At 34.2% G+C, this 23779-nt stretch overlaps 1 protein-coding gene and 1 long non-coding RNA gene across 3 annotated transcripts; one reads left to right on the plus strand and one right to left on the minus strand.

Moving 5' to 3' along the window:
• Positions 1-1061: 1061 nt before the first annotated feature.
• LOC123678222 (protein lin-28 homolog) lies at positions 1062-23561 on the plus strand. Of its 2 annotated transcripts, none has more exons than XM_045615123.1 (4): positions 1062-1272; positions 17536-17678; positions 19254-19426; positions 22481-23561. In XM_045615123.1, exons 1-4 carry the CDS (start codon positions 1245-1247, stop codon positions 22710-22712), a joined length of 576 nt encoding a protein of 191 aa, XP_045471079.1. In that variant the 5' UTR covers positions 1062-1244; the 3' UTR covers positions 22713-23561. The 2 variants fall into 2 exon arrangements, with proteins under 2 accessions (XP_045471079.1, XP_045471078.1); XM_045615122.1 differs by lacking the exon at positions 1062-1272 and adding an exon at positions 14470-14936.
• On the minus strand, positions 12048-12645 carry LOC123678223. The gene is made up of 2 exons (XR_006747204.1): positions 12225-12645; positions 12048-12163 (listed from the first exon to the last, which is right to left on the minus strand). It is a non-coding gene; the product is annotated as an uncharacterized LOC123678223 (long non-coding RNA).
• Positions 23562-23779: the final 218 nt, after the last annotated feature.

The following is a 23779-nucleotide window of genomic DNA, read 5'->3' on the forward strand; positions in this document are numbered from 1 at the left end:
AAAGATTGGAATTTTATTCATTAAAAATGATCATGATGCAAGTAGATAAAAATGAATTAAATAATGAGACTTTTTTCGGTTTCACATGTGAAGATACGTTTTTCACAAACAGTTCAAAAAATACAATAATAATCACATGATGCGAAATTCGAATCTGTTGGGTGTTCAAATAATTTTCAATTATCTTCTACCACTGAAATATTGAAGTCAGCATTCAAATTTTAGATAAATATTTCCTTCAATTCCAATCGGATAGGTATTTGAGTTAGGTTTCAATGCGGAATTTTTAATCAAATTTCGTACAAAGAAATCTTTTAGTTCAGTAACAAAGTTTTGGATGACGGTCTAAAAGCTATTTTTGTTTCAATTTTAGATTCAACCTACCTATTCCAAATCTTAAAATTATGTGAATTTCAAGAGAGGTTTGATAATTTCTTTGAAATATGGTTTTTGGGCATGAACAGAAAATGTTGCTTCCATATTGTTAATGGAGCAAACATTTTTAAAAAAGCAATATTATCAGATCTTTTGATTCGCTAAATAATTCAAGAATTTCATATCGACGAGTCCAGATTAGATAAAATTTCAAATTAAAAAAAAACGACTTCAAGATCTCAAATAAACTTCGTATTTTTACTGATAATCTATCAAAAATAATGATTATTTTTCTAAATAAAATAATTTTACTTTAAGACGATAGAACGTAAGAGACCTTCTCATCTTTAACATTTATTTCTTCAGCGTATTTTTGATTCTAGTAGCGTACAGTTCAGAAGAAACTAAATGATTTCCAAGTTAAGTTGAAATACAAACAAAATTATCATATAGATGTATATGCACATGCTTGAGCTTGGTCATTTATGGGAACTGCGTTGTGGAATTTTATGAATGGTACATAATTCACTTCACTATCTTATAGTAAACTTGAAAGAACGCGCACCCTCCTAAGCACGCTATTTTAAACTCTATCAACGTGTTCGTAAGAGCGTACCTTCTAAGCTCATCGTCAAACTTCCTATTGGCCCGGAATTTTTTAAAGGTTCCATAGTTCGTGTGAGCTTCTTAGCACGCCGTAGTAAAGCTATGTAAGTGGGGAGAACAGTGCGTCTCGAAAGAACATGAGCAAATAGAGTGGAACGTTCTATACGCAATGTAACAGGAAATAGTGCACGAGTGTTTCTCAGATTGTGCTTTGATTTTTTTTTCTTCTGGTTTTTGTTTTGTTTTTTTTTGAATAATTCTCGATGGAAGGTGAAATCGAAAATGGACGAGGTGAGTGTAAATAATGTTTTATTTCTGTTGTGTCGATGAGGCACTATGTTACCATGCTTTTATATGCATCATCTATTTTCAAGAACGTGAATATACCAGTTTGAATCTTCATATCTAAATTGTATCTTTTTTAGGTTTTTGGTATTCAATGGGGAAAACAATAATTTTTTTTATTTTATTTCTTCATTAAGTCTAATTGGAATCCCTGGAATAATTATTTCAATTCCATATTGCTTCAAAATTTGTGTATTAATTAATATTTTCATATAAAAAGATTAATATTGTTTTCATGATTTCATCAAAAATTCTCATACAACTATTTTCAATCATCAGTTAAAACCTCTTTTTTCTTTCACACTATACAATCTTCGTCAAGATTTTCTCGAATCTTCTTCCAGTGCTTCATTTCTACCTAGGTTCATTTCTTGGGGTGCCGGGTGGTAAAATATTTCTGATGAGAACAAGCTAGAATCTACGAGTTTCGAATTCCTACCTCTAACATTCCTCGTAAAGTACAGTGCCGTAGAAAGGGCAAACGGGATTGTTCGGATTGGGATACACTTATTCTAGATGAGGGCCTATAATATTTTTGTTCGAGAAAGATATGATATATTAGATTAAGTTTTAGCTTTTTCAAGCTTAACTGTTATTGCCACGTGTGTATGGAATGACATATCATGCATTAGTTGAATTTGAAACGGAAAATTTAACACAATAATTCCCTTTATAATGACATTTTCAACGAATCTTTCTGTGTATAACTACTTCTCTTAATGGCAAAACTTCAATTACCTATTATGACTAGTGCAATGATTTTTAGAATATTTTCGTAATGTAAAAATTTGGGTCTTATCAATATTTCGTGTATTCATCAATTGTTTGAAGAAAATAACTTTTTACTATTTTTTCATTGCTCATTGATTTTTTTTTTAATCAATCATTATTCATTGAAGGGTAGATTATACTCATGAAACTCAGATTTCTACTGAGAATCATCTACCTTAATTTTTTTGAATTTGTGTATATATTTCTGTTACTTCTACTTATATTTCTTGGATCCCAGTATCAATACTCATTGAAAAAAGAATTGAATAAAATAATTCACAAACAAAACTATGTAATCATCAGATTAAAGAAATCATCGGTATATAATTAATTCAAATGTACCTTTTTACATTATTTTTTTTTCAAGCAAAACAAAACATGAACTTAATTTCTCCGTTTTTCAATTATTGATGATCAAAGCATTTTTTAGTAGCGAAATGAATCATAATTCCAACAAAATTCGGCATCGAAACATTTCTCCGAAAAACGATGGTGACGTATTCCCAACATCAGTAAACTTTGTAAACATTGAATGAATGAATATTCCATATTTTGTCTACCGATCGAATCATCTGACAATTATTCGACTCACTTGAGATTCCGATGACTAACGAAACCAGTCTAATCATTCTCATTTCTTCTGGACTTGACACCTTTAGTCATCAAAGTAGCAGACCGATTGTCATTTGAAAAAAGTTGAAAATTTCAGACTCGTATTTATGTAAAATGATCTGAAATATGAAATCATTGATATAGTCTACACTTAATTTTTTATCACTAAACTTCTCAACTCGTACCTATAACAAAATCTTTCAATGAATATCAGGCTGCTACGTTTGAACACCATGTTATTTGTTTATGTGAAAATGTTCACGAAATTCAACGATTCCCATGTTTCCAAATGGACCCCAATGAGTTCAAAATTGAGGATAAACACCTAATACCAGTATTTCCTAACCTGAAGACGATTAGGAACAGAAATTAACGGAGAAAAACATCAAGTACCTAATGTATACTTTCTAGATATAAATTCACTTGAATGAAATTCCTAACCCGATTAAATTCTCAAGTTGAAAAGATCAATACTCATTCAACGGCATAACTCTATGATAGAAAAAAATTATGTGAAGTACTTATTATTGGATATTTTGAATCGTCCAAAAAATGGATTGAAATTAATAAAATCGGTCTGTCTCTAATTTTAACCTGGGATCTTCAAGCTGGTTATTACATTTGTACAAAAATTTATAATTTTGAAATAATCGATATAATAGTAGTAAATTACGTTTTAAATTTTGAAGTGATAATGTGGCTTTGGAATTGTTCAGAGCCTTTTGATATTTTGACACTCTTGTTTTAGTTGTTTCCTCCTTCCAAAGCTCTCATTGTAAATCATAAAAAGTACTTCAGAAAAATCTAAATTTTCTCCTTAATTTTTCATATAGTTTTTTATTGATAGTTGACATTGAATGTGATATGAAGAATCATTAAGTGAATTTTACAGAATTGAAAATTTTGTTCAGTTTTTCGAGTTGGGACGATCAACACATCAAATATATATATGTACCACAAATCCCATCTTACATTTGATAAATAAGTTCTGGTTTTTGTAATGCGGGCTCTATCTCAAAACTTAAAATGTGGATGTTTCGGGTTAATTCTAATTGGAAATATCGAATATATTACCTATTGGTTCATTAAACATTTTTAATCGTTTATAGGTTTTAACCTAGCGTTTTCTGTTTCGAACCGAATACTAAAATTTCATGTCTGTGAAACTATTGAAGGTAAGATATGGTAGTTTGAAATTTATATGATATCGTTTCACTATTACATGTTAGCAATATTAATACGGGATGGATAAAATTTCTATTCAATTATTGAAAACTAAATGTAAAATCCACCTGCCGGAAACTACACAGGTTTCTTCTTATCCTAATCGTTAGCCCTAATTTCAAAAGGATCATTTGGAATTGAGGAAACTGTCTAGTCTAATCTAGTCGCTTATCTAGAAATTAAAATTCAATTTGGCGTCAGGTCAGGGGGTTGATTCTGGAGCTCTTCCCCTATTCCAGAATTATAGTAATTGGTAATCATTGGTTTGTAGTAAAATAGCCGACTTTTGAATCTGATCGATTTTCGACGAAGTTTTAAATTATGGTCAAACTCACATGGCGTCCATAAGGATCTGTATCCTGCCATTTTCAAATTATTAGGTTGGCCAACTGACCATCACATGTGCAAACTGCTGATTGGTACACCTGCATACACACGTATTATGGGTCAACGCTAGACCTTTATACCATATCCGTTACTATTCATCAGAAACCATTGATTAATTTCAAAATTATGATTCACACTGGATAGGACATTATAAACAATAATTTGGAAACCAGAAGGTACAGAAAGAATTCGATGACACAAGCTGTTTTCGATATTCGGGAAATTTTCGAAGATCGACATATTTTCATAACCAAAAGAATTCCAATTCATTAAGTTTATGCTTGAATGGTTTGTCCTTAAAATTTTCTATCGTAAATGTTTTCGAAGATTGAAGCTTCAATAATTGACATTCGTTCAAAGGGTTAAACTAGCAATTTCTTTTTACTTGAAAAAAAAAAACTACATGCGATTATATTTTAAGGAAATGAATGTTTATTCCACTGTAAAGAGAAAGGTGTGCTATTAAGAGGGACTACCACCACGTGGCTTTCCGCATATCAGTCAAACTTTGTTGTTACCCATTCATATCCCCTCTGGCGCTCCTGCGATGACCAAACTTTATAAGATGTGCGAAGCTAATAAGAATTTTCTACTTTCAATTTTCTAATTTTTATTTTTTTCGCGAAATTAAAGTTTCACCTCTATATTGTGATGATTTTTGCTAAGTTTTTTTCACGAATATTCAAAAAATATTTTTATATTGTACGTATTAGCACTTCTTCTGCGGAAAACGAAAAGTTACCAAAATTTCTTAAATATTTTATTCGCAATTTATTTTATTTATTTTATTTACTTTCTACAATGAAGATTATTGTTCAAGGAAATTATGTGAAAACCACATAAAAATCGGTGATTTGTAAGAATATTTCTATAATTTCGTTTTGAAATGAGCAGCCACGAGGTAACTATGGAAAACGATATCAGCCAAAAGGCTGCCACACCTATGATTATAGCACCATATCCTTCTTATCAAAATTTCCATGACCAATTCACACATTCTCCTGGATATCACGAATTTCATTTTTAAGGTCTTGAATCGGTTGTGGAGCATCGACTTAGATCTTATTTTTCTCATGTTCCTTTCAAAGAAGGCTAAAGTTTTTCTGGCAGAATTGCGATTATTATGCTTCTTGTGTGAAACGTAGCGTCGTTTTGTTGAAATTAAACGTCGTCAATATCTTCCAATTCTGGCCATAAAAATTTTTGACATAACCTAATTCCCAAAATAGAAGAGGAATTGACAAATCTGGGTTTTCATCAACACTACGAGCTACAGCAGCAATATTCTCATTTGCTCTTGAGCGACGCACACGGTTTTAATTCATATCACTAACTTGTCCCAACAGCTCAAATTTTCCAACCAGTTATTGCTGATCGAGAAGATGCTTCACGACAACCCAAAACTGCTTAGTTTTGAGACCTGTGACTGCAAAAATCTCACAAGTAGTTAGTAGAGGATCACAACAATTTCAATTAGTTTATGAAGTGTGTATCACTTCACACTTCATAAACTAATTGAAATTGTTGAAATTCTCGTGTAACCTACGCCATTGCGTAGGTTCCATTTGTCAAATGTCAGAAGATGACAGCTTCGAAAATAACAGGTGTCCAATTAGCTGACTATTCAAAATGAAACAGATTCACAGGATTTCTTTTGGAAGTGGCAACAAATTTTTGAAAATGATTCAATATTTCTTTTTACAGAATATATCTCCCCTCCTAAAAATATTTTTTAATGAATATCGAGTGAAATTTAAGAAAATTGAATGACTCGGTGGTAAAAAAATCAAATTTTCATTCACATCGTCATTGATAAAATTTCAAAAATATCAGACTCGGAGTGGTTTGAACCTAGGATTATTTATTTTGAATAGTTTTTATGAATATACCACGCGTTTATTCTATTCGATAATTTAATTTTTAGCATTCAATATCTATTGATCTTATTTTCAAAATGGAAGAAACAATGCGATACTGAAACTAGTTTTATAACAAATTTAATCTGTTTTTTCTTTCATTTCCGGATCCTAAATATTCCAGAATTCAAACTGTGAAAGTTTCTGAGATGTTAGAAACATTTCATCCTCAAAAGATGCAAAGGTACATTATTCTAAATGATATAGTATCAAATTAGAGCGAAAGAAATTTGAAAAAGAAAACAAGGTTTATTTTTTGATTTGTTAGTTAAAATAATGAGAAAAATGGTACTTTTTTCATAAAAATACATGTGACATTATGTATTGAAGAGAATCCAGTCTTCATGGAACCTCTGCTGCTTCAATCCTGAAATCAAAATTCTGAAGGAAGATGTGTGAAAATTTTCATTTTTTCAGAAAATTCTATGAAATTTTTCCATAAAATAATTTTTTTACTAATCAACTTTCACTCATAAAACAATTTCATGTTTAATCACGTAAATGAAATGAGAAGAATTTTCTAATGGGTTCTCTGATTTATTCTCCAATATAGACAGTGAATTCGTGGAGATATTCGTAAACGTTGTGTACCTAAAAAGTGTCCACATCGGTTACCGCCTTGGAGCCAGTTCCGGTATTTGTTTGTGAGTTATAAGCATTATCCGACTGAAGCATTCGAAGAATGTACGAAGACCTACTATACCTACCGAAAAGAGAAACTCAAATAGGCCGAGTTAAACACTGCATCTAGTGGCAATGGATTCTTACGACGAAGGGACCGGCAACCCTCCCTAAATGGGACGCTAGATCTTTTTCCCATGATAAATTTCACGTCACATCTACGACCTGTCGGCCTAGTTAGGGATTTTATTTATGGCGAGCGGCTAATGAAGATTAGAAGATATGGAAATTGTTGATGATCTGGGTAGTGTTAATGTGATACAATAATAAGGAATTCAGGGATATCAATTATTTATATCGTACATTCTTCCATTCAATAATTTTTTATTAAATTTGATTTGAAGGAAGCTACCGAATGAAATCCATTTAAATTAGAAATTACTGCCAGGACCGGCAAACCGGACATTTAGCCGGGGAGCCAAATTTTAGGGGCGCAAAGTCATTAAATAAAACAAGACATTCCTTTGGAGACAAATTTTTTTTTTTGTAGTTGAATAATAAAATTTCCAAGAGACGATTTTTTCAAATCAAATTGGTGCTCTCAACTATTTTTATGAAAATACAAATAGGTACTAAAATGATTCTTTAAAAACTACTTCTTCTTTTTACTATAGACTTATTGAGCGTTTTTTTTATTAAATCTACAAAACGTCCTTTGATAAATTCGACATAGTGATTTTGAGTTAAAAAATACGATTTGATATGAAATTGAAAGTATGCCTGAGAGGAATAACAGAGGCTCCTCCAAAAAAAATTCAGATGAATAAGGCATAGCAGGGCGGCGAAATTTTATTTTGCCGAGGCGCCAAAATGTCTGGCGGCGGCCCTGATTACTGCATAATACCTTTTTAATTGCAATTATTTTCCATTTTCTATAAAATTTCCATCAGAAGGTTCACACACCTACAAATTGCAAATCTTTAAAATGTGTAACCAATGAAGTATTGACGAAAACATAAGAACATCGTTGATTTCCATCAATACTGTAACTTCAAATTGATATATTTATGAATCAAAATATATATTGTAACTTCAAATTGATATATTTATGAATCAAAATATATATTGCAACTCCGCCTGGGGTATCTGGTGGTGGATTGAGTAGCTACCAGATATCACTGCCGGTCCCAAGCCCGGATAAAGGAGGAGGGTTCTCAGGCAAGGTTAGCATCCTACCTGGCGTAAAAAAAAAAATAACCTGCTCACAGATCCAATAATCAGCCTCGGAACAGGACGGATACAACGGCAACGGACACAGCTTTAAACAGGACAATGAACAAGGTTTTGAGAGACAAGAAGAAAAAATGGAGGAAGAAAATCCTGAGATTGGCCAGTTGGAACATTATGTCCTGGAACTCCAAAAATCATGAGATACTTCTCGAGATGAAACAACATAAAGTAGACATTTGCGCACTATCTGAGACCAAACGAAAAGGCAAGGGTACTATGAAACTGCCAGAATACGTCTTCATTTATAGTGGCGTAGACCTGTCTAAGAGAGCGTCAGGAGGGGTAGGAATCCTAGTTGCTGAGAAATACGAACCTTTCATCAATAACATCCATTACATAGATGAAAGAATCCTAGTGCTGTCTCTGAACTCAGAATCAGGAAATATAAATATTATGAGTGTGTATGCCCCAGATAGCAGTCGAAAAAAAGAAGAGACAGATGCATTCTACGAGAAGGTTGAGGCAGAACTAGGGAGAATACCCTCAACTGAAAAAGTGATCATTTTGGGAGATCTGAATGCTCGAGTGGGCAACAAGGTGTTACCTGGGATTATGAACCGGTTCAATGAAGAACATACCAACGGAAACGGCGAGATCCTTATCGACTTCTGCGCCCGCTACTCCCTTAGGATAAACAACACTTTTTTCCCTCACAAACCCCAGCATAAGATAACATGGCAAAACACCCGAGGCCAGCAATCAATTATCGATTTCGTCATATCTAACAGAGCCATACACTCTTCTCAGATCTTAGACGTCAAAAGCATAACATCAGCAAATATCGGTACGGACCATAATCTCGTCCTGTGTAAGCTCCGAATGAACAGACAAAGAAAAAGGCAGGAGAAGAACAAGTGCACTAGAAACAAATTCAACATAGAATCTCTCAGTAACACATCAACAAAAAACCTGTACCAAACACGGATTGACGAGAAAATCGAAACAGATGGAGTACAAGAAACGGATGACGTAGAAATATGCTGGAGGAAGATAAAAAACAACATCAAAACAGCAGCAACAGAAGCAGTTGGACAGAGACAAATAAAAACAGTAGAGAGAACCCAGAACAAAGAATGGTATTGCCCGGAAATAAAGGAACTAGAAATCAAAAACAGGGAAGCTTACATAAGATACAGGAGCAGTAGAACACCAGAGGAGAGAATACGATATACAGATGTAAGAAACAGGGTCAACGCGGATATAGAGGACATAAAGAGGAAATACTGGGAGCAATTTAGCTCTGAGATGGAACACGATCTCTATGGAGCTCAAAGGAAAATATGGGGGATGCTGAGGAACAGAAGGAAAGAGATAGCGGAATACACAAAGACGGTACAGATCGATGAGGAAACATGGGTGGAACATTTCACAAAATTGCATAACACACGTAGAGGCCAGGATAGGGATCGTCATGTTGAAGAAGATGGAAATACAGAAACGTCAGAGATCACAATCCAGATGGTGAAGGAGACAATCAAAAATCTGAAGAACCGTAAATCCCCCGGTCAAGACGAAATACCGAACGAACTTCTCAAATACGGAGGACCCAAACTTGTCAAGGAACTAACAACACTATTCAACAAAATAATCAACACAGGAAAGGTTCCTGCAGAATGGAAAAAAAGCATAACAATACCCGTGTTCAAGAAAGGAGATAAAAGGAACCCCGAAAACTATAGAGGGATCACGCTACTTAATTCCACAATGAAGCTGTTCACAAAAGATTCTGACAGATATAATTCAAGAGTACACAAATACTTCTGAAGAACAGCAAGGATTCAGGAAAAACCGATCAACTCTTGATGCAATATATATAATCCGGCAGCTAATAGAAAAATCTATAGAGTACGACAAGCCTGTGTACATGTGCTTCATAGACCTAACAAAGGCTTTTGATCGAGTTCAACTGAAGGATGTCACTCGTATCCTACAAAACAAACATGTTCCACATGACATCGTTAACATAATTAGGGAACTAAATCATGAAACATCTACGAGAGTATCAACGAAAAGCGGTCTTACGAAGGATATACCAACACCAACAGGAATAAGACAAGGAGACTCCTTGAGCCCCTAACTATTTAACATGATAATGGACGACATAATAGAGGAACTGAAGACAACAAAGGGATACAAACTAACAACAGGAGAGATAAAAGTAATCTGCTACGCTGACGATGCAGTAATCATGGCCGAGAGTGAGGATGATTTACAAAGGCTCCTGTTCAAATTCCACACGAAGGCCAAAAACAAAGACTCTTGTCGTTTCTAAGGAACCTGTGAGATGCAAGCTTGTAGTGGAAGATCGACCAGTTGAACAGGTGATGGCAGTCGAATACTTGGGAGTACGAATATCCGTTAACGGATGTTTGCGACCGAATATCCGTTAACGGATGTTTGCGTTATCCGTTAACGGATGTTTGCGACCACACCACTGTCATTGAAAACAATTAATCAAAAGGGAACTCCTGCACATTGTAAACATTTATTAATAATACTTCAATGAGGTGAAAAACACCGACATATATCCTTAGGGAATGAATTAAATAATCCAGCTTCAAAAATTCAAATCATTGGACGCTTCCAAGGAACAAATAAACTTATTCGTATTGGATATATGGCAACATGGCGCGTAACAGTGAATTCCAAGTTGAGTTATTGAAGCTTAAAAAAGAGTATTTAATCGAAATAATATTAAATAAAAAACTCCCCAGTGGTGCTGTAACCTCTCCTGAATTGCAAAAATTCATAGAAGACAGTGCTTGTGGATCTACAAGTGAAATTTCCATAACATCGAAACATAACCAAGAAAATGTTTTGGAAAAACTTACGCTAGAAAGCGAACTGAAACTTGCAAGACAGGAAATTGTGTATTTGCAAAAGCTCACCAGGAACCTAGAGAAAACAGTAAGTGATAAGGATCAAATAATAAACTTACTGAAACCAAAGCAACAAAAACAGAGTAAACAATCGGTGTCATTTGTGGAGTGCGACGTTGCCGGTAAGACGACATTATCAGAGATTTATGCACCCGAACAGAACGTCCAAAAAAGCGATGATTTTACAGTCAGACCACAGAAGGTCATCAAACACAAAGTAAAAAATTCAAACCGAAAATCAGAAATAAAAGAAATACGAGGTAGTGACCGATCTCAGACTTCGTTTGGTAGTGCCCCTAAGCGTGCATGGTTGTATGTCGGACATGTCGAAGAAGGTGTCGACTCAACTCATATTGAGAGGCACCTAAAAATGAAATTCCCCGAAGGACAATTCCAAGTAGAAGGTCTAGTGAGCAATGAACACTCAACCGGAAAATCCTTTAAAGTAGGAGCAAACATAGAACTCCTTGAAAAATTATATGAACCAGACATCTGGCCACATGGTATCATAGTGAAAAAGTTTCGATTTTTTCGAAAACCCATTAGGGCTAGGCAGAACTGGAACGAAGAAAATTGGAAATAAACCACCGACCACCGAGCTAGTATTGAACCAGAACATTCAGAGTCTTACAAATAAACTCGATTCTCTGAGTTTCAATCTCAAAAGGGATAAATATAAAATAGTATGCTTGACCGAGCATTGGATGCGTAAAGATCAAATAAAAAATATCGCAGTAACGAATTTCCAAGTTGCCAGTGCTTTCACTAGAGAATACTCCAAGCACGGTGGATCTATGATTTTGACCAGAAATGATGTCATATACAAAGAAGTAACAAAAGTTACAGAACTTTCGATCGAGAGGCACATCGAAATATCTGCTATTCACGAGGCTGAAACCGATACTGTGTTCTTATGCATTTACAGATCGCCAACCGGTGATTTTGGCCTGTTTTGCAAACAATTGGATTTGGCATTGGGATCACTAGAGTCCGCTGAGCAAAAGATTATAATGGTCACAGGAGATTTCAATATTAATTTTATTACAGAAAGTAATGAAAAACAAGAATTAGTCGAACTCGTGGAATCCCATGGCCTGCATGTGGTGTTCGATGAACCATCGCGGATAACCCAAACATCTGCAACATGCATTGATAATTTCTTCACGAATTTGGATCCCTGCCTATATAATAAACTCACCGTTAATCTCCATATGTCTGATCATCTGGCCCAGAGAATGGAACTAAAAATTAATAAAACTCCTGAAAAAAAAACATACCGCAAGGTTCGCAAAATTAATGAATCCAGAACTCGTCAATTCCACCAAAGACTAAGCAGTTTTAACTGGGGTTCAGTATATTCCACCACGGCACGAGAATCATATGAATTATTCCATAAAAATTTTCTTGGTGCCTTTCATGAATGTTTTCCTGAAACAAATATGAAAAATGGGCGATCGTCTAAATCGAGAAGAAAACTTCAGGATCCTTATATTAAAAAAAGGATAAATGAAATAGATGCACTTTTTACTATCGCGAAAACTACAAAGGACGAATCAACATTCAAGCTATACAAAAAAATGAAAAAGGATCTTAATGCCACAATAAACAAATTAATCAAGGAAGAAGACACAGCATATATAGCTAACAGCGAAAATAAATCCCGAGCGATCTGGTCAGTGATCAACTCGAAAGTAAAGAGCAACGGTACAAAAGGAGAAGAAAGCGTTTTATCCCCAGAGGAGCTCAATATTTTCTTCACCACAGTTGCCGAAAGGCTGACAAAAAACTTCAGATCAAATGAAGATGAAGTAGCTGAAGTAAATAAACGGTTACCACCAGCAAAATCCATGTTCCTTGCTCCAACCACACCCGAAGAGATAATCAAATTAGTTTCAGACATGAAGAATAAAACATCAAAAGACGAATATGGCCTAACAGTAAATGTTTTGAAGAGGGTAATTGGAATATTGGCTGAACCACTCGCATTTATAATAAACCAATGTTTTGAGCAAGGATATTTCCCCAAAGAACTTAAGGTTGCCAGAACAATACCCATTCATAAGAAGGGGGATAAAAATACATGCAACAACTTCCGGCCAATTTCAATACTGCCGGCCGTATCGAAGGTCTTCGAAGCTACAATAAAGTCCAGACTAGTAAATTACATAGAGACCAACAACCTTCTGAGTGAAGGCCAACACGGCTTCAGAAGAGGTAAATCTACAAAGACTGCATTAGTAGAGATGGTGAAGTTTCTTGTAGACTCTCTGGATAACATGGAAGAAGCTACAATATCCAGCATGGACCTTAGTAAGGCGTTCGACTGCATCGATCATCACAGGCTTTTGCTTAGGCTGGAGTCAGTTGGTGTCAGAGGACCTGTACTTGAGCTGATAAAATCTTACCTGAACAATAGGTTTCAGGTTGTAGACTGGAAGGGCAACACATCATCTAGAGCTCAGGTCGAACATGGAGTGCCGCAGGGCTCTATCCTGGGTCCAATATTGTTTATATTGTACTTAGATGACTTGGTAAATGGTGTTGATGCGGATTTGGCTGGGTTGTTTGTGGATGATTCAACATTCATGAATAGGTCAAAGCATAGGGAAACCCTTGAAAAGAAGGCAAGAACATCCGAACAGCAAGCAATGGACTGGTTCAGCAGAAATAAGCTTTCAGCAAATGAGGAAAAAACACAAAGGCTGCTGATAACTTCAAGACAGACCACCCAAAAAAATAAGGTTACAATTCTGGGCCTAACATTCGACACCAACCTAACGTGGGCTGAACATGTAAACTCCCTTTGTAGAAGGCTCTCTTCATCCATCTTCATGATCAGAAGAATAAGATCAATAGCCTGGCCACTTATGGCCATATACTGTGGGGCTCTTCGGCCGATGCTCAAAAAGTATTCCTCAAACAGAAAAGAGCCTTAAGAGTGATAGCGGGTATAAATAATAGAGTTAGTTGCCGGGAAGTATTTAAAAAATACCAAATACTTACCATCCCCAGCTCCTTTATGTTTGAGTGTCTTTTATTTGTTCACGAACGTAAGGGGCAGCTCCCAAGGCACTCTGACGTCCATACCTATGCAACAAGAAGTAGAGATAATTATGTTCCACCAAGACACCGCCTAGAAAAGACCAAGAATACATTCCTATTCCTGGGAACAAAAATGTATAACCACTTACCAGCTGAGGTTAAATCACAACCACCGAACCAATTCAAGAAAAAATTAAAAAAATACTTGTGTGATAACGCGTTTTATAGTATAGAGGAATTTTTGGCGCATGATTATTCATAGTTGTCGATCATTTATGTTGTTTGTGAATTGAGTATTGTCTTATACACAGTTTATGTATATGTTAGTCCTCAAATATTTTATGACAGGCCTTGTAAAATTGAAGGTAAATAAATATGATATGATATGATGATATGAATAACATCCAACCAGGACAGAAACAGGGAAACTAGAGAACAGACCAGCAAGGCGGCAAGAATATCGGGTGCACTAAGAGATATCATATGGAATAACAGGCACATGCGTATGGAAACTAAAATTAGAATATATAAAAGTGTTATAAGACCAATAATGACATACGGGATAGAAACAAGAGCTGACAACCAAGTGACCAAGAACGCATTTCGAACAGCCGAGATGAAAATACTGAGAAACGCCCTGGGGTTCACCCTACGAGACAGAAAGAGAAATGAAGAGATTCGGAACATATGCGGAGTCCAAGATATAGTACGTTGGGGTCGAAACAGAAGGAGACTATGGAATTCCCACGTGGACAGGATGAACGAGGAAAGAATCGCGAAGATTGCGAGAGACGGAACACCAGGAACAAGACGACCGATAGGAAGACCTCCAAAAAGATGGAGAGATTCGTGGACGTCGATTTCGCAGGTAGGTTAAATGGAAAACACAAGCCCAAGGCTTAAAATACGAAGAAGAAGAAGAATATATATTGCATGATTTTTATTTTCGTAGAATGGTTTCATTCACGTACAATAATTTCGAAAAAAAATTAATTATGATACATTCAACCATTTTCCATGTTGGCTGAAAACATTGAAAACATAAAAAGTTTTCTTTCGATTGTTGAAATTTAGAATAATATACCTAACTCAAAGAATATGACAACAGAAGTAAAAGAAATCATTATTGATAGCTCTTTTTTTGTCGTTACCTTCAGAATTTCAATTTTGTGATTCGAATCGATTGTTACAATGAAGTTATACAACCTCGAGACAATTTTTTGAGTTTTTTAAGGGTAGGTAGCCAACGAATTGATTCAATGTTGATTGAATGTTTACATTGAGTTCATAGTCATCTGAAAATCTTTGATATCACTCAAAATTCAGAGTTTTTTCCAATATAGTTTATTGTGCTTCGATTATTATGAGGTTATTTATAACATGATATCAAGTTTTTCACTTTTTCCGTATCAGTCGTTTTATCGTGGTTTTTCTATTTTTAACAGAAGTAAAAAGGAAGTTCATAATGCACATGACGAATACAATCCCAAGACATTGCTTGATCCGGAAAAATAGTGTTTTAAATAAAAGATGTACATACCTACCATAAACACCTTTTATTTAGAACAATTTTTCGGGATCAAGCAATGGTTATAAATGGTTATAGAATATTTCTGAAGATTTACCAATAATATAGATTATTCAAAAGCTGAGCTGCAGATTTCTCTTCAAAGTATTTAGGAATACAACTGCAATATTTCGAAAATTTCCTTCAATCTTAGCCTTATTTTATTGAATCAAAGGCTATTATATACATGCAGAGTATGTAAGTTTCATTATTTGAAGGGTTGAAAGAAACGAATAAATTTTCATGTACTTTCTGATTACTATGAATTCGGTCATAACTACAAACGCAAAAACGTGATGTGTCTATCGGTGGAAATATTTTAACATAGATAAGTTTAGTTTGAACTGAAATTTCAGTACTCACGAATCTATTCTGTTTATTGAAATATAAAATATCTTAGTAGATTCCTTCAATTCTTTGTAATATAATAATTACTAATTATTGGAATTGTTATCGACCATTAGCTTTAAATTAATGAAATCACAAAATATTTTGAAGGATTGAATATTTTAGATATCCCCTCCTGAATCATTTGAAAGTACGCCACTGTCCTAGTTGACCAACTGGCAGGTATAATAAGCACAAAAAACCACCAAAACTTCCCTCACAAGGTACAACCCTTACTTCCACAACGTCGTATTCTCAAACGGGCCATTGTCACAGAGGGAAATGTATAACCGCTTCTCTTCTATTTTACTACTCAGAACCTTTGTTACCTACCTGGCCCTTCTAGGCTAGATTTCTATATTCATATATGAATCATTCACCTTTAGTGGAAAATGTGAGAATTTTTATTATGTAATAGATATTCTCCATTTTTTCAAAAGTGAAGTTTTTGATATAGTTTTCTATGTAGGTCCTGGGTTCTAAATTGAATCATCAGATTCGTTAAGAATTCCTGTACTCAAAATAATCCACAAATCCCAGGGAATTTAATTTTGATATTGCCCACTTTCATAACTGCGAGAGGTGTCGAGTGTTTATTAGGTATAAATTGAATTAACTTCATTGATAACCTCATTTGAGGAATATGATAGTTTTCTTTATCATAAGGATTTTATTGGTTTTCACTCCATCATGGTATATTTATATGTCTTAAAGATAAGAACTGTTCTTTATCCAAAATTTCGGGTTTTAAAATTTTGTATCACATATGCAATTCTTTCAGATAAGTGGGGGATCGATAAGTTTATCTCGACAAGACCTCACGCGCTCAATGCTGAACTAAAGAAACTATCTGAATTCTGAACGAGGTGCCATGCAAGACATCATAAAGTGAACATATATCATGATTTTCTCTTGAAACTTGTTACTTATTCTTGAAAATAGGCTCATAGTTAATAAAGGCCTTCTCGTCTTAAAAATTTTTTGAAAAAGGTCGAAAACACAAAAGGCGATATGTCAGTTACATAGATATGTTGGCAAGGTAGATGTGCTGGTTATCTATTCAGGTATTGAAAACGAAGGATGTGGTGCTTACGATGAATGAAAAACAAATAACAAGAGTGTCGTATATAGTGCGAATTATTAAAATCTTTAGCTGATTTAGAAATGTCTCAAAACTAAAAAATGGGAATGCAACGAAATAGATAATGCTGAAAATAGGAAAGATTGACATTGATCGCAGAGGAAATCGAAAAAGAAAAAAAATTCTGAGCAGTGACTTCACAGCAAAGACTTCTCATTGATCTAAAACCCGTTATTCAATAAAATAATTATTTCTTTGTTCAGAAAATGTTCATTCAACACCGAAATTGAATTAATTGATTATATTATATTTCGAAATTTACGTTTTTTAGATTTTAATTGAATAATATGAATGAAATATAAATTTTAAATTTTATTTAAATGCCGTGATGGTACACGTATCCAATCATTTATAAATTAATATTATTTTCAGGATCCGAGGCTGGTAGTGCCAGTCAAGGGGGTTCAAAAGCAAGTTTTGGTAGAAGACGAGGGAAGTGCAAGTGGTTTAATGTGGCCAAGGGGTGGGGGTTCATCACTCCGGAAGACGGTGGCCAAGACGTGTTCGTTCACCAGGTAAATTGATAATTCTGATATAATTTCTATAAAAATCGACTTTTGATTGATAGGTTATTTTCGATTCATTGAAATACTCTGACAAACATCTTGAAACAAAAGTATCGATATTACCATATAGTGAGGAAGATCCAAATCAATAAATTGATAATTTTGATATGATTTCTATAAAAAATCGACTTTTGATTAATAGGTTATTTTCGATTCATTGAAATACTCTGACAAACATCTTCAATAACCACTGCCAATTGAAACAAAAGTATCGATATTACCATATAGTGAGGAAGATCCAAATCAATAAATTGATAATTCTGATATGATTTCTATAAAAAATCGACTTTTGAAAAATAGGTTATTTTCGATTTATTGAAATACTCTGACATACATCTTCAATAACACTGTATATTTTCGAACAATTTGAGAATATAGCTCTAATGGAGCCGAATGATACTGTGAGGAAATGTCCGTGCTTAACATAATAGAGCGTCGCGTGAATGGTGGAACACCCAGTATATGATGGCTTTTCCCAGGATGAAAATGGAACAATACCAATCGAGCAAGGTTTCATAATAGTAATATTAAGGTTTTTCCATAACCGATTTCTAGTGAACTTGAGTTCAGCCTATTCAATTCATAGAATTATTTCACTACTGTTCAGTTGTATCCAAAGAATAATCTAATGAATTTTTTAGAGCAAACGCATTCAACAACAGGTACCTATGAGCTTTAGGGTGTGACTCACCCTTCGTTTTTTTTCGTAGGGACATCAGGTACACTTATCCTTGTGGATAGTTATGATAATCATATTGCATTGTAATGAAGATTGAATTTTTTCCGTTCCTCATTCAGTTGATGATTATTTATTGTTATTTAGACTGCTCTCCACTCACGTCAAGTTTGAATACAAAGAAGATTTGCATGTTTAATTTTCTTATTGTGATTGATCATCATATGGTTGAATTCCATTTTGTTATTGATACTCAGTGAAGAGAAAAAGGCAATAAATTTTTAACACGATTTTTCGCATCAACCGATGTCTTGAATTACATAACGTCAATAATATAAGGATTGTAACAGGTAGATAGGAGATATTTAATTCATTCTAATGATAGTCGTTACAAAAAGATATTCTCATCTAAGTTTCATTCTCGGAATATTATTCAGTGTGTACATTAAACCTTTGGTTGATTGTCCAAACATTTTTATCTATTCCTTATAATAAATAATATCCGAAACACTGTCACCTATCCTGCGAAGATTGACATGATTTTTGTTTTAATCGAATTTTCAATGATTATACCTAAAAGAAAAATACGTGTACCTACAAAATGTATCTATTTTGTCTCAAAACTATTGAATAGTCTAATAGGGTTTTCTTGGTATTATCGCTTCAATTTTTGTCTTAATATTTTTGCACTTTCCTTCTTATTTTTTTCCTCTTCAACAAAACCTTGGTAGTCCAGCTCAATTGTCAAATTTATTTTAGCCGAATAAATGTATTGAGATTCTCTAATTAGATATCATCATCCATTATTTTAAATGTTAGTTTGTGTCTTATTTACAATTCTTTTTTAGAGCGTCATTAAAATGAACGGTTTTCGTTCTCTGGGAGATGAAGAAGAAGTAGAGTTCGACTGTGTCTTCTCTGGTAAGGGTTTAGAAGCTACAAATGTAACCGGCCCCCAAGCAATTGACTGTAGAGGATCCAACAGAAAGCCTGCCGGAAAAAAAAGGTTTCGTAAGTTGAGGTAAGGCAACATAACCTCATTTGTTGTGCATAATTTCGGTAAAGATTAGATAGTTGTCCTACGAGGACATTTGAGGTTGAATTCCTTACATAATAACATAATGGTAAGGTCCAAGCATTGATCATATTGAAATAAAAATTTGATCGTTATTCTGAATGAAAGTAAATTACTTCTACCTTCCGAATCACAAAATGGATAACCTTTAGATATACAGGGTGTTTCCTAAACATGCGGCAAAAATTCAGGGGGTTGTTCCTTGGACTATTCTAAGAATATTTTGTCCTTTGATGATTTTTGAAAAACCTATTTGTTTCGAAGATATAGGGGAAACAAAATTTCAGATAATAACATTTTATTATGAAAAATTACATGAAAATTCAACTCAACCTACAAAAACTGTTGAAAATGACCACCTCTAGCCAGCATACAAGCATCCAATCTTCTCCTCATTGACTGCCGAACCCTTTCAAAAACACCAGGATCATTTCTTATTAAGTGTATTATTAACTGTATTCCTTTACCATCTGCACTTATCAATTTTTAGTCAAAAAACTGGCCGTTTTTAGTAATTGGAATGTTGTTAAACAAATTTAAAAATAAATTGTACCTACTTAGTAAACACAGTGCGGTACGCATTTTTATTTAAACTATTATTAATTTTAAAAATATGAAAAATGTTGTTCGCCCTGTATCTTCGAAACAAAGAGGTTTTTCAAAAATCATCCAAGGACAAAACATGCTTAAAATAGTCCAAGGAACAACCCCCTGAATTTTTGCCGCATGTTTAGGAAACACCCTGTATAATTATAAACTTGAGAACACCTTATATTTCTTGAATGAACAGAAGGCATGTTGCGCAATTTTAGAGTAAAATTCAGTAATACATAACTTATTTTTGAAAGGAACTTAGGCTCTGAGAAGTGTCCCATGTTGAGGTTCACCCGCTGAGCAGATACCAGGTCAGTGAGGCAACTAAAAATAAGAGTTACTTTACTCATTCTTCAATGGCTGTTTTTATATATAACTACATTGTAAAATCTTTCTCTGAAGTTATATCAGCCGTCAAAACTTTAGCTAGGCACTTTATAGTCCAGTCAGTTGGCGGTTACTCGAGGTTATTCAAGAATTTGAAAATCGGAATGCTGATTCAGACATCGTGGCTAGCTGGAGAACGTTTTCTTCTTCAACTATACAATCACAGTAATATGAAAAGTAAGAAAAACATACCTTTGAACGAATATAGATATAAATGCTTCAAAAAATAGATATCTATGTTTTTTTGAGAAAGAGCAATACAAAAAATTGTTGATAACAAAAATTGGAGCATGCTTCGGTAAATCTCAGTATAAGCAGAGGAAATGTGAACGGTGATCATACATTTCAACGTATGTTTCATATATTATAATCAAATCTGAAAACAAAGAAGAAAAGAACCAGAAAGGAGTAATAAATGCTATAGTTTCCAATATGATGACAATTGAAATCACCAAAATAAATTGAAGAATGAGAAAGAATCATATCGAAATTTCTAGGCCAAAAAGTACTAGGGGGTTTGTACAGGGTGGGCAAATAAGCGAGGTAAGCGGCTATATCTCAGGATCCACTCATCGTAGAGACTTGCAGTGAAAAATTTTAACACTAAAGTGAACAAGAGAACACACTGGAAATTGTTTTGAAGTTCATACCTCTACCGCTAGGGGGCGTAATAGCGACCGTCGAGGAGAAAAATGAATTTTACTCGAAAATGTTTCATATGAAGTTGAAGAAAAAATATCATCACAGTAATCCTTGGAAAATTGTCTATCTTTTTGAATTGTCACTTTCGATTTAACGACAGCAAATAAGGGTAGGTGAAAGGGAGAAATCTGACTGATTGAAACGCCTGTAACTTCAGTTTGGCTCAACATTTTTGAGTATTATTAACTGCAACAGCTCGTATCTGTTCCCACTCATGACATGTCCCAGAGCTGTCTTGATTTCATTTGTTCGTTCAATTCCATTGTTTTTTGTAGTCTACGTAAAATCTCTTGATTGGTAACTCTGTCGACATATGACACCTTGAGAATCTTTCGCTGGAGCCACATCTCCAAAGCCTCGATTTTCTTGAGCTTTACCTGGCTTAGCAGCCTCTATACAGTCTATACCTTTTAGTAGAGTGGGAAACTCGTAACATCTCAGCATGTTGATCTTGATTTCGGTATTTAGACTTTTGTTGACGAAAAATTGTTTCTTTTTTATGAAAGAAATTGCAATTTTAATCCTGGACTTAAATTCAATTGTTGGATCGGAATTATTGTTGATCCACATCCCCAAGTACTTGTATTTATTGACCCTTTCTATTGTATTGTCGTCTATATTTAGAGCATCGCAAATGTCTGGTTGTTTCGTGATGATGAGAAATTTGGTGAAGTTCATGTTAAACCCATACGCTTTGCTGATGTCATACAATTTCATAGTTAGTCTCTGCAAGTCTGCAAGGCCCTCTGCTAGTAGTACAGTATCATCAGCATATCTGAGATTGTTGATAAGTTTTCCATTTAATTTTATTCGGGCTGTTTCATTATACAATGCTTCCCGAATTATGGGTTCCGAGTATAAATTTAACAGCAACGGAGAAAATATGCACCACTGGCGGACTCTTCGTTTAATATCAATGCTTTCCGCATAATTGTTGACAATCTTCATTATGGCATTCTGATATATGTTTTCTATTATTCGGATGTCTGCAAGGTCTTTTTCTCTGCCTTTCAAATGTTCAGAAGCTGATCGTGTCGAACCTTATCGAATGTCTTCACATAATCCGCATAGCATGCATACACTGCCTTATTAACCTCTAAGCACCGCTGTATCAGAACATTCAAGCTGAATATTGCTTCTCTGGTGTCGACCTTCATGCAAAAACCAAACTGTGTGTCACTTATATTGGTTTAGAGTTTCTTGAATCTTCTATTGTGAATGATCTTGAGAAATAGCTTCTTTGTGTGGCACATTAAACTATTGTTCATTAAACCTATTGAATACATGTAAAATAATATGCCTTTTTCTGATTCACAGGTGCTACAACTGCGGTGAGTTCGCAAACCACATTGCAGCGAAATGTTGTTTAGGACCTCAGCCTAAACGATGTCACGCATGTAAAAGCGTAGATCATCTTATTGCAGACTGCCCATCAAAAACTGAGCAACAAAAGATTGATTTAGTCGAAACTAATAAGAATGGTGTTCAAGAGGATGAACAAAAAGAAAATGTCATTGCTGCCACATCAACAGAACAGCCGACGGATTAAAATCTAAATAATTTTTTTGTGCTGTGTTTGAACACATTTGAAGTTATTGGTATCCTCATGACTGAAATTTTCTTGAAATAGAAACAATTTGAGCCTCTCCAATTCACTTCAACTATTGATAACATAAATTATCGAATCATGTTAAATAATTCAATGCCTGAAGTTCAGCTCACCCAACTCTTAAATCGAGAGAACCAGTTGGGGGATATCAATTATCTCGAATAGGTTTGAGAACGAAAAAAGATTATGGATTCATAGAGAAAATGTATCCTACATAGATATATTTTTCAAAATAAATATAAAAGTATATCTGATTTTTATGATTAAAATTTATTTGCTGATTTTGTTAAATTTTTTTAATTGTTTGATTCTTTAAAAGATATATAAAAATTTTAAATTCAATTAGTTTGTACGTTTTTCCAGAAATACTGACACTACCTCATATATTGTATATAGTAGATGTGTAAGTATTGTATAGGCACGAGTTACCTCCTTTAATGTACCTGACTGCCATCTTTTTTAATTAAACACTCTGTCAAGTAGGATTAAGGTTACGATTAACTTCAAAGTTGCTTTTGTATTAATAATTCATCGACTGATTCAATATATAGGCTCAGGCAAAGGAAATTGAGACTACCTATATTAACTTGAGTGTACTAGTTCTTCAAGGCTAACATAGACACAAGTTGCCTCTTTTCAATGTACCTGAAAGCCATTCAACTTGATCAACATAACATAATTTTTACAAAACGACTGATTGTATATATTCATTTTGGCTCAGGGAAAAAGGAATTGTAAGTATGTTACTGAATTTATGATTATTACTCACTTACAAAATAAAAGAGATTTTGATAATTATCTTTCACTCATTTTACCTTTCTTCTGTTTCCCTTATATTTGTCCTAATTATAGTATATTGAAATTTTCTGGAAGATATCTTTGAAGATAACCATCCATTTTTGTTTTATACAGGGTTATTCATTGGTAAATGGGCGGAACTAAGGTAGATAGAGGACACCGAGGTTAGTCAGAATAAACTATATTTGAAGGATCTAGTCTTGTAATCA

This window comes from Harmonia axyridis, chromosome 4, assembly GCF_914767665.1.
Source record: "Harmonia axyridis chromosome 4, icHarAxyr1.1, whole genome shotgun sequence".
NCBI classification, from domain to species: Eukaryota; Metazoa; Arthropoda; class Insecta; order Coleoptera; family Coccinellidae; genus Harmonia; species Harmonia axyridis.